The sequence below is a fragment of the Triticum aestivum genome, chromosome 1B, assembly GCF_018294505.1.
Source record: "Triticum aestivum cultivar Chinese Spring chromosome 1B, IWGSC CS RefSeq v2.1, whole genome shotgun sequence".
Taxonomy (NCBI): domain Eukaryota; kingdom Viridiplantae; phylum Streptophyta; class Magnoliopsida; order Poales; family Poaceae; genus Triticum; species Triticum aestivum.
The window spans coordinates 672,549,808-672,561,721 of record NC_057795.1 but is presented as its reverse complement, the minus strand read 5'-3'; the positions used below and the strand labels follow the sequence as shown (position 1 = coordinate 672,561,721).

The following is an 11,914-nucleotide window of genomic DNA, read 5'->3' as shown; positions in this document are numbered from 1 at the left end:
GCGCGGCGCGGCCCGGTTGGTGACTTGGTTAAACCAAACTGGCCGGTGCGTGCGGATTTGGATCCGAAGTGGCCGCGGAGTCGAGTCCAGGTTTGCATGCAAGGATCGGAGGTGGAGTCCAGGTTTGGATTCCTCCAGGTTTGGCTCGCTCGATCCGAAGTTTGCGCATCTGCTTCCTTTTACGTACTGCATCAGGTTTCATTTTTTTCCATCTATATATCTACAGTTTCTATTTTTCCGGCCGCGAGAGAGATCTCACGAATCGACCCGTAATGGCGACGGCGGCGGAGGGACGTCGCCGACGAAAGAACAGGTCCAAGTCCAAGAACACGCGTAAAGACGCCGGGGCGGCGACGACCGTGCTCGACCTCCCCGACCACCTCTTCGAGCGCGTCCTCCTCGTCCTCGGCCCTTCCCCATGCCTCGTCCGCGCCGCCGCAACGTGCAGGCGGTGGTGCCGCGTCGTCGCGGATGCCGGCTTCCTCGCGCGGCTGAGTTCGGCCCACGGACACGTGATACATGCCGGGGACTACTGCCTCGAATTCGGAGACGAGCCCAGTTACTTCGGCTTCGTCCCCTACTCGTCGGCCGTGCCGCTCGGACGCTTCTCCCTGGACTTCCTTCCGGGCACAGAGCACTCCTGGGCGCTGCAAGACAGCCGTGGCAGCCTCCTCCTCCTCTCCAGTGTGATGCGCCGGGACCAGGGCCGTGCCCGTGGCTCCTTTAGTTATGACCTCCAGCTCGTCGTCTGTGAGCCGCTCACACGGCGCTACCAGGGGATCCTTTGGCCTTCGGGCGTGACCTAATCGACATCGAGGAGGAGGCCGGAAATCGCCGAGGCAACATGTCCAACTTCAGGATCCTAGCCAAGGTCAACGACAATCTGGTCTGCGTGTTCTCCTCCGGCAGTGATGGCGGCTGGCGTCTAAAGCGCACCCAGGCCACCAGCACCGGTACAAAACCATGGTTGGATAATTTGGTGGGGCGTGTCAACGGATTTATGTACTGGGCAATCCAAGAAAGCGCCGCCGTGCTTGCCCTTGAGGAGGCCACTCTGGAATACTCCCTTGTCAAGTTCCCGGAGAACATATGGGGGTTGTACAATGAAGATGACCGTACCTCTTGGGTCGTCGCCGGTGAGGACGGTGTCTTGTGCATCGTTTGTCTGATGAGCAACCAGCTCAAGGTCTTTGCACGATGGCGCCATGAAGGAACTGGAGAAGATGAGTGGGTGCTGGAAAAGACCCTGGGGCTGCAGGAGGCGACTGTCGGGTTACCAGGTCGTGAGGCAGGATTTTTTGAGCAAGGCGCCACCATTCTCACGGCAAATTCCAGATACGTTCTAGTGAGACCAAAGGAGAAGAAGTGGATGTTCTCCATCGAGCTTGACACAATGAGGGTAGAATGCGAGCACCATAGAAACAACTATGAAGGGCCAGCGTACCCGTACGAGTTGCCATGGCCGCCGGTATTGCCCGATGATCGTGGCAGGGAGAGGAGGTGATAGGTAATCGCCTGTGTATTGTAGTATTTCAGAAGATTCAAATATATTCTGTATATGGGTAGAACTAGGGATCAGGCTACTGATATATTGCTTCCTATCATACCAGTCGATTATCGTAGGATTATAATCACGCTACTCGTCCGATTCTAGCGTTGGTCTGGTGGTAATTTAATGCTCAGCTGTGGTTTATTTCCTGATACCAACTACTCCCTCTGTTTCTTTTTACTTCGCATATCAGATTTGTCTCAAGTCAAACTTCATAAAGTTTGGTCAAATTTATATACAAAATTATCAACATCTACTATATTGGAGATATACGACATGAAAGTTAATTCAATAATGCATCTAACGATATCGATTTTATATTACGAATACTGATATTTTTTCCTACAATCCCAGTAAAACTTTACTATGGTTGACTTAAGACAAATATTATATGCTAAAAAGAAACGGAGGAAATACTTCTGTGAACAATGGGTGCATGGGCCCATGGATTGGGTCCCGTGATTTCTTTATATAATAATGGTTTTTTAATATATTCTAGTTAATTATGACTAGTTTCAAGAAAAACAATGCAATTATCATATTTTTAGATGTAATATTTTTTACTGCAGGAGCATGGCTTGGCCCAATGCGTGGAAGCATTCCACTCGACTCATGGAAGCGTGTGCTTCAAATAAATCCCATTTAAAAATTATAATTTTCCTGGGATGCATTTTTATGTGACATGAACATAGGTAATGAACTAATGATACAATGTTGAGGCCACGGGAACATTCCTTTTGATCGAATGAAGTGTATTATTTGTGGTGCGGCGCAAACATATTGCTTGACGGAAGAATTTTTGATGTATGATCTTAGGAACGAAAATTTTGTCGGAAAGGAAACAATAGTGATTATAACAGAAACATTTGCTTTGCAAACAAATCAAGCGGAGGCACGCCAAGAATGACGAACCATTAGAACAAATTATCTGATGAACAAAAATCCAACTCTCTTTTTTCACAAGTACAAACTATTACAAGAATATGTTCACTGTGCCGCAGCCTACATAGTGGCAGTCACTGCATAAATTGACAAGTTCTACGCATGCCGGGAGTTCTCTGTTTTTTTTTTTGAGACAACCTCACTAAATTTAGTATGCCAACACCGCATGTACATGGACGAAAGAAGGTTTTCGGGTTGGCCTAACCACACATGGTGGCCAACCCCTAAAGTAGGACCATGCTTAGCGAGATTGTGAGCCTCAATATTCGAGGTTCAAAAGTCGTGGCTAATGATACAAGAATGAAAACTAGACATATGATCTCTAATCTCATTAATCACCGTGCCGTAAGGAGACACACTTTCACTTCTGATAGCATCAACTACTGTCTTGCAGCCCTAGACCATGAAGATCCATTGAGAGTAGGTGTCATCTGCAAGACCTAGCGCCTCCCGAGTTGCAAGTGCCTCGAGGGTAAGGTGGATCGACTATGCGAGGGAAGAACAAAGTTGAAGCTCCAATGAACATCTCATCTTGGTCTCGACATATCGCCCCCACTGAGCCGAACTCCCCACTCCTCGAAACTGCAGGGTCGACATTAATTTTTACATAGCTTGTCCGTGGCGGGATCCAGTGGTTCGGTCTAGCCAAAGTAGTTCCTTGCAATGTCCCGGTAGTTCTCTACACAAAATTAATATCATTCAAATAAGAGTTTAGAAAACCGTGCATATACCAGGGGCTCTGGAGAATATCCTCATTTATCGCTTTTAGAGCCCTAGATTACCCAAAGAGTGATGATCATCCTTGTAAGTTCTATCTGGGAGTAGGACTCGCTCATAGAAAACAACCACTGCTTGGCGCTAGGAAAAGACCATGTGGCTGCAACCAGGCCGTGAGGAAGGATTTTTTTCAGCCAGACACACCATTCTCACAGCAAATTCCAGATACATCCTGCTGAGACCAAAGGAGAAGCCATGGGTGTTCTCTGTCGAGCTTGATACGATGAGCTGGAGTGTGAGCACGAGAGGAACAAGTACGAGGGGGCAGCGTACCCATACGAGTTGCCGTGGCCACCAATCTTGCCCATTGATCCAAGTAGGGAGATGAGGTGATATGTCATCGCCTGTATTGTAGTATTTCAAAAGATTCAAATATATTATGTGTATTGGTAGCATTAGGGATCAGACTACTGATATATTGCTTCGTATCATACCAGCCATTTATCGTAGGATTATAAGCACCAAGGCCCAATTGACCGTGGCTTGCCCAGCTTTCAGCAAAATTACAAATCTAGGTCTAAGCCCAACCTATTCGGATTTTGGCAAAAAAATGGATCACGACTGGAACCGGGAACGGCGAAATGTGCATGCACAATAGAAGCATTCCTTGAGAAAGAAGGAAGCACAAACATGTGTTGTGTGCAGTCCCATATGAATGTTATCGGGAGGCGGCCGGTAGAGCTCCTTAATCCAAATAAGATATTAACTATACATATAAGTTTTCCTCGGCCTCGCGAAGAATATGTTTCAAAGTGTGCCACTTCCAAGAGAAAAATGTTTTCTACAATGTCCATTGTGTTGAAGATCTATGCGTACATCCTTTGTTGCTACACAGTGAGACAAAACGATACACTAAACAATGAAAAAAGATCATGACAAAACTAGAAAAAATATTTTTGTTTTTACAAGTATCTCAAATTGGCCTCTTAAATCAAATGGAATTGTATTGCCATGCAATGAAACATTATGTTTTACTCTAGAACAAGATAAGCGCCTAACGTTTTGTTCTTTTATGGAGAACCCTCATAAATTTAGAAGTGTGGTTCATATCGAAATGAGTTCAACTTTGAACATGTTGTTTTGAACACGGGCTCGGTGTGCTCAATGCACATTTGTCCTACTATGCCATACTCATAAAAAGGATTGACATATAGATTGGGAAATTATATTTGTAATATCAACACTACTTCCTCTGCAACTTAATATAAGATATTGTTTGATGCTAAAACATCTTATATTAAGTTACAGAGCTAGTATTTCTTAAGTAACAGCTTGAAAGAAAACACATTTCCCTAAAAAAACACATTACCACATTAAGTACTCAAGATTTTTTTGCGGGAAAACACTCAGAAATTATAACATTGTAGTAAGTCTTGGGCTATAATCCCACAATTAAAAGATAATTACGATTTACTAGTACGAAGCTTCCAAACTAATACCCCAGATAATAGATATCCCAAATGTGAAAGAAAAGAAAGAGGACCCTGATAAATTCCGAACGTTCGGAATTTAAGCATGTCATCCTGAACGTTTTTTGATGGCAACTTTAGTTGATGGTGAGGTGGCAACTTTAGTTATTAGCACATGGCAACTTTGTTCCAGTTTGTTTTTTTGTCAAAAAATTGTCATGTTGCCAACCTCGCAAGAACTAAAGTTGCCATGAAAAACGTTCGGGATGCCATGCTTAAAATCCGAACGTTTCGGATTTATTATTTCCGAAGAAAGAACAATCAACTGTTTTTCGTGCATGCATGCATGACGCGACCCTGAGATGGAGGCGTCCACTTCACTTGTTCACCGGCGGCACGACGGCGTCCTCCCCATCCTCGTCCTCGCAGTCCACCAGCCTCCAGCGTCCGTCGTCCCCCTTCACCATGCCCCTGTTGCAAGGCACCCACCACCCCGCAGGCACCCCGTGCTCTTCTCTCAGCGCATCGTACAACTTGTTCACAAGGGCCACGTCCCGTTCCACCACGAGCTCGAACGCCCCTCCGGCCGCCGTCGGCGCGCCCGCCACACCGTGCAGGTAGCACTCCAGGTTGTGCCACACGCGCTTGTCCCCGGTCGCCCTCAGGTACGGCGACGCGCCGGTGTCGATGGGTAGTTCGTAGCCCACGTCGTGATACAGCAGCGCCGGGTACCTGGGCACGATGTCCCGGGCGTTGCGGACGCGCAGGACGCGGAGGCCGACGGCCGCCGCCACGTCGAACCGCTTCTTGAAGCCGGCGCCGCCAACGCGCGGGCTGGCGAACGCAAACGCTGTGACCGGGAACGTCGCCGAGGCCGTGCAGTTGTAGCCGTTCTCGGCGATGTCGAAGGCGTTCAGGGTGGCCAGCGCCGCCCCGAGGCTGTGCCCGGTCACCGTGATGCTCACCTCCTCATCCTTGTACGTGTCCACCAGCTTTTTCACCTCGGCCAGAACCTGGCATCCATGCACGAGCATGAAGCTGCAGGTGAGCTCAACACTGAACTGTATACGGTATAGTAATACGTGACAATGATGTCGTTTAGTCACAAGATTACCTGGCTTCTGGCGCTGTCCTTGTTGTGGATGGAGGCCGGGTCGGTGGAGGTGTAGATGGAGAACCAGCCACGGTGCACCATGGCGTCGGCGCCTGCGGCGTCGCCAAGGATGCCCTTGGGATGCACCATGGCGAACTCGAGGTCGTCGACCCACTCCAGCGCCTGGATCGTGCCGCGCCACGCGACGACCACGTCACGGCGACCGAGGGCGGCCTTCCCCGCATCAGTAGCCACCGCAACGTACCCGATCCAGTTGGACTCCTTGCACCGGTGTCGCGGATGGCGGCCCCTCACGAACGCGGCGGCCGGCGCGGCAGGGGCGGAGGACGTGGCGTACAGGAACCTGGTGACCCGGTACGCGGCGGAGTGGCCCGGCAGCATCACGCGCTCGAAGAAGCGCTTCCTGCCGAAGCGCGAGAGGCCGGCGTGCGGCGAGTGCTTCTCGTAGTTGAACGCGTCGTACGTGGCCTGCGCCATCTCGCCGTACCAGATCACCGTGCGCCTCAGGTCCAGGTCCAGTGGCCGCAGCAGCCCCTCCCACGACCGCTCGCCGTGGAGCTCCTTCCACCTCGCCGCCGCCGTGGCCGTGATCGGTCCGATGATGCGCCCTTGCTCCGACATGGCCGTCTCGATCTAATCTAGCTCGGTATAGCTTGGCACTGTGCGGCAGCCTACTCTGTTGGTCGGTGTTTATACACGGAGGCGGCAACGGCGGCAATCATTGCATCTTGCTTGCACGGCGTGACATTTCGATATGGGAGCACGATGTCGCAAGCGCGCATTGATTCGTGCGTAACTGCATACCCCGATCGGAGACGAAGATCAGAGCTGGAAAGCAGCCGTGGAAGGCCATGCGAGTGGCATGCATGGCCATCTTGTTTGGGTTCATCATGAATTCGGTTAGCGACGTTTCGTGATTCCTAATACAACCTTCAGTCCCCGTAAAAAATCATAATCTTGTCTTCCAGGTTTTTTTTTAGGAATATTGTCTTCCAGGTTCAACCGTAGTCCATAGGTTTTTGTTTGAAGGAAGCCAATATGGCGGCAGATTTGTTGGCTACTATGTCGGAGGACTCGCGGACTATTGTGTGGCAGTCCAAGCCTCTTGTTTTCTTGCTTGACACTTTGTCAAACGATGTAGCTCTTTTTTCACATGAAATATAAACCGACATAATGGCATTTCCTTAAAAAAAATTCATGCATTGCATACGCATACAACCCACGAAACTAAGAAACAAAAATTTGTGCATTTCACACTTTCTTTTCTTTCTAAAACGCACTACATATGTTTAGAGTATCAGAATATGAACATCGGTGAGTATCCCGTCGCTGCGATGTAAGCGAACAATCAGCCGTGGCATGGTACAATAGTTCGGGAGAAATGATTTCGAGGTGGCTTCTCTCTGCAGTTATAGCAGCGCTATAGTGGGCAATCTCTGCTATCGTGGGCACTTTGACATCCAAGAGGGGAGATATTTGTCGGTTATTGCTGAATTTTGAGCCGTTCAGTGGGATTTCCGGAGCATTTTGTGGCAGCGGCCATAGCGTCGCGGGGAGGCTCCCCGGCAGGCTATAACAGAGCTATAGTGGCAATTTCGCAGGAAATTTAATTTCATGAATGGTACCCACACATTTTTTCATGGAGGAAGATTCAAAATTTAAACAAATTAAGAAATCTAAATGATTTTTGTCTTACAATTTGGGACAAGAAATAAAAAATGAATTTTTAAATTCCATGAATTTTAGGTACAAGCGTTCAGATAAGCTTGTAAAGCTCTAGATTAAGGAACTCGTGCTCCTGATTTCGCTTCAGATGAAACCAAACAAAGTCAATAGGGTTACATACACCATCTCACAACACCGTTCCAACTTTCAACCACACACCATCAATGTGAGAGACTGGCTTAATAGGAAAAAAATTAGGTGGATGCATCATTCCTCATAGACTACTAATATTAACAAGAAATTCCTTATTTTCGGGGGAGCTCATTTGCAAAGAACTTCAAAGTTAAGCGTGCTTGGCTTGAAGCGATCTGATGATGGGTGACCGACCCAAAGTTGATCTCGGGTGCGCACGAGTGAGGACAAAATGCCCAAATAGATTATTATTAGTCTGTGGGGTCAGTCTACACTAGTAGAAAAGGGGGCAATGGTCCAGGCCGGGTCAGCCCATTAGTCCCGGTTCAATCCAGAACCGGGACCAATGGGGGCATTGGACCCGGTTCGTGAGCCCCGGGGGCCGGCCGGGCCATGTGGGCCATTGGTCCCGGTTCGGCTGGACCTATTGGTTCCGGTTGGTGGGACGAACCGGGACCAATGCGCCTTGCTCCTGGCCCACAACCATTGGTCCCGGTTGGTGGAGTGAACCGGAACCAATTAGTTGCCTATATCTACCCCTCGCCTGCGAGCAGAGCACTCCCAGTGCTCTGTTTTTCGTGGCCGGCGAGGGGAGAGCTTTGTGGTGCTCTAGCTCACCCTCCTATGCACACGAGGTGTTCGATGGAATGCCCGAGCCACACTACTTAAGCTTTCTCCTCTCCAAGCTCGACCTCCAAGCTCCATTTTCCTCAATATTTGTCTAGGTTTAGCGGTCTGTCACGTCCCGTCCCCATCTTCACCGCCGTCGATCGCCCGCGCCGATCTCGTCGCCGGCACCACCGTGGTGAGCCTCTTGCTCTTATCTTCTTTCTGAAAGGAAAAAAAATATTACTTGTATATTTATATAGATACTTGTATAATTTTCTTACTTTTATTATTGCATCTTATATAGTGCGATGGTTTTGGTATCCGCCCCCGTTGGCCCTCGTCCTGTCTATGATTCATATGTGGTATATATTATCTTTTCATAACTATTGGTTCATTTATTGTTTATGACAATTATGCCGACCAATGTGACATAGATTTTATTTATCTAGGAGGTTGTTGAACCGGAAATTCCAACCGACCCTATTATTGAGAGGTTAAATTTAGTTGAAGAAGAAAACAATTTGTTGAAGGAAAAAATTAGAAAAATTGAGGAGGAGAAGATGATATTGGAGTTGCATGTTGCGGATGTCATCGATGATCACAAGATCAAGACGGATGCAATGCGCTTGAAGATTAGAAAGATTAGAAAATATGCCATTCATACCGAGGCTTGGTATCATTATGCCGTTGGATCAGTTGTTACATTGGTTGCGATTATGATCTCATTTGTTTTTGCATTAAAATGTTTTACATAGTTTCAGTGTATGGTTTAATTAATTTAGATGCTCTGCAGAGCTTTATGTTGTTAGATGAGAACTATGTATGTACTTTGGTTTTAATGTGATGATGAACTTCTATTAATTTGGTCACTTAATTATTTATTCATGATGTTCTGTAATGATTTTTGACACACTTAATTATATATAATGCACGCAGATGAACCGACAATGGATGTACGGTTCAAGACACACCTCCGAGTACATTAAGGGCGTGCATGATTTTCTCGAAGTGGCTGAGGCAAACAAGCAGAATGGTTTTATGTGTTGTCCATGCCCTATATGTGGGAATACGAAGTCTTACTCTGACCGGAAAATCCTCCACACCCACCTGCTTTACAAGGGTTTCATGCCACACTATAATGTTTAGACGAGGCACGGAGAAATAGGGGTTATGATGGAAGACGGCGAAGAAGAAGAAGAGTACGATGACAACTATGTACCCCCTGAATACGGTGATGCTACTGAAGATCAAGAGGAACCAGACGATGTGCACGATGATGCTGCAACGGGCGAAGCTGCTGAAGATCAAGAGGAACCAGACGATGTGCCCGATGATGATGATATCCGTCGGGTCATTGTCGATGCAAGGACGCAATGCGAAAGTCAAAAGGAGAAGCTGAAGTTCGATCGCATGTTAGAGGACCACAAAAAAGGGTTGTACCCCAATTGCGAAGATGGCAACACAAAGCTCGGTACCGTACTGGAATTGCTGCAATGGAAGACAGAGAATGCTGTGCCTGACAAAGGATTTGAGAAGCTACTAAAAATATTGAAGAAGAAGCTTCCAAAGGATAACGAATTGCCCGACAGTACATACGCAGCAAAGAAGGTCGTATGCCCTCTAGGATTGGAGGTGCAGAAGATACATGCATGCCCTAATGACTGCATCCTCTTCCGCGGTGCGTACAAGGATCTGAACGCATGCCCGGTATGCGGTGCATTATGGTATAAGATCAGACGAGATGACCCTGGTGATGTTGAGGGCGAGCCCCCCAGGAAGAGGGTTCCTGTGAAGGTGATGTGGTATGCTCCTATAATACCACGGTTGAAACGTCTGTTCAGAAATGGAAAGCATGCCAAGTTGATGCAATGGCACAGTGAGGACTGTAAGAAAGACGGGAAGTTGAGAGCACCTGCTGACGGGTCGCAGTGAAGAAAAATCGAGAGAAAGTACTGGGATGAGTTTGCAAGTGAGACAAGGAACGTATGGTTTGCTTTAAGCGCGGATGGCATTAATCCTTTCAGGGAGCAGAGCAGCAATCACAGCACCTGGCCCGTGACTCTATGTATGTATAACCTTCCTCCTTGGATGTGCATGAAGCGGAAGTTCATTATGATGCCAGTTCTCATCCAAGGCCCTAAGCAAGCCGGCAATGACATTGATGTGTACCTAAGACCATTAGTTGAAGAACTTTTACAGCTGTGGAATGGAAACGGTGTATGTACGTGGGATGAGCACAAACAGGAGGAATTTAACCTAAAGGCGTTACTGTTCGTGACCATCAACGATTGGCCCGCTCTCAGTAACCTTTCAGGATAGACAAACAAGGGATACTACGCATGCATGCACTGTTTACTTGACACCGATAGTATATACGTGGAAAGCTTCAGGAAGAATGTGTACCTGGGCCATCGTCGATTTCTTCCGACCAACCATCAATGTCGAAAGAAAGGCAAGCATTTCAAAGGCGAGGCAGATCACCGAAAGAAGCCCGCCATGTGTACCGGTGATCACGTACTTGCTATGGTCATTTACACGTAATCTTTGGAAAGGGTCCCGGCGCACTAGCTGTTTCGAGTGACGCTGGGGGACACGCACCCATGTGGAAGAAGAAATCTATATTTTGGGACCTACCCTACTGGAAAGACCTAGAGGTCCGCTCTTCGATCGACGTGATGCACGTGACGAAGAACCTTTGCGTGAATCTGCTAGGCTTCTTGGGCGTGTATGGGAAGACAAAAGATACAGCTGAGGCACGGGAGGACCTACAACGTTTGGACGAAAAAGACGACATGCCTCCAAAGCAGTATGAAGGTCCTGCCAGCTATGCTCTTACCAAAGAAGAGAAGGAAATCTTCTTTGAATGCCTGCTTAGTATGAAGGTCCCGACTGGCTTCTCGTCTAATATAAAAGGAATAATAAATATGGCAGAGAAAAAGTTTCAGAACCTAAAGTCTCATGACTGCCACGTGATTATGACGCAACTGCTTCCGGTTGCATTGAGGGGGCTTCTACCGGAAAACGTCCGATTAGCCATTGTGAAGCTATGTGCATTTCTCAATGCAATCTCTCAGAAGGTGATCGATCCAGAAATCATACCAAGGCTAAGGAGTGTGGTGCAATGTCTTGTCAGTTTCGAGCTGGTGTTCCCACCATCCTTCTTCAATATCATGACGCACGTCCTAGTTCATCTAGTTGACGAGATTGTCATTCTGGGCCCCGTATTTCTACACAATATGTACCCCTTTGAGAGGTTCATGGGAGTCCTAAAGAAATATGTCCGTAACCGCGCTAGGCCAGAAGGAAGCATCCATGGGCCATCAAACAGAGGATGTCATCGGGTTTTGTGTTGACTTCATTCCTGGCCTTAAGAAGATAGGTCTCCCTAAATCGCGGTATGAGGGGAGACTGACTGGAAAAGGCACGCTTGGAAGGGACTCAATAATATGCAGGGACGGATATTCTTGGTCTCAAGCACACTACACAGTTCTACAGAACTCTACCTTGGTGACCCCGTATGTCGATGAACACAAGAACAGTCTGCGCTCCAAACACCCGGAGCAGTGCGACGACTGGATTACATGTGAACACATCAGGACTTTTAGCAGTTGGTTGGAAGCACGTATCAGAGGTGACAACACTGTTTGTGATGAGCTG

At 47.8% G+C, this 11,914-nt stretch overlaps 1 protein-coding gene and 1 pseudogene across 1 annotated transcript; one reads left to right on the top strand and one right to left on the bottom strand.

Moving 5' to 3' along the window:
• On the top strand, nt 1–1,628 carry LOC123099637 (uncharacterized; annotated as a pseudogene).
• A 2,970-nt stretch (nt 1,629–4,598) lies between these two features.
• On the bottom strand, nt 4,599–6,466 carry LOC123099627 (phospholipase A1-II 6-like). Its single transcript, XM_044521750.1, has 2 exons — nt 5,792–6,466; nt 4,599–5,690 (listed from the first exon to the last, which is right to left on the bottom strand). Exons 1-2 carry the CDS (start codon nt 6,410–6,412, stop codon nt 5,055–5,057), a joined length of 1,257 nt encoding a protein of 418 aa, XP_044377685.1. The 5' UTR covers nt 6,413–6,466; the 3' UTR covers nt 4,599–5,054.
• Nucleotides 6,467–11,914: the final 5,448 nt, after the last annotated feature.

Coding starts and splice junctions, on each gene's coding strand:
- LOC123099627 (XM_044521750.1), bottom strand. CDS start 6,412: ATGTCGGAGCAAGGGCGCATCATCGGACCGATCACGGCCACGGCGGCG. Junction 5,691..5,791: donor AGGACAGCGCCAGAAGCCAG/GTAATCTTGTGA, acceptor CATGGATGCCAG/GTTCTGGCCGAGGTGAAAAA.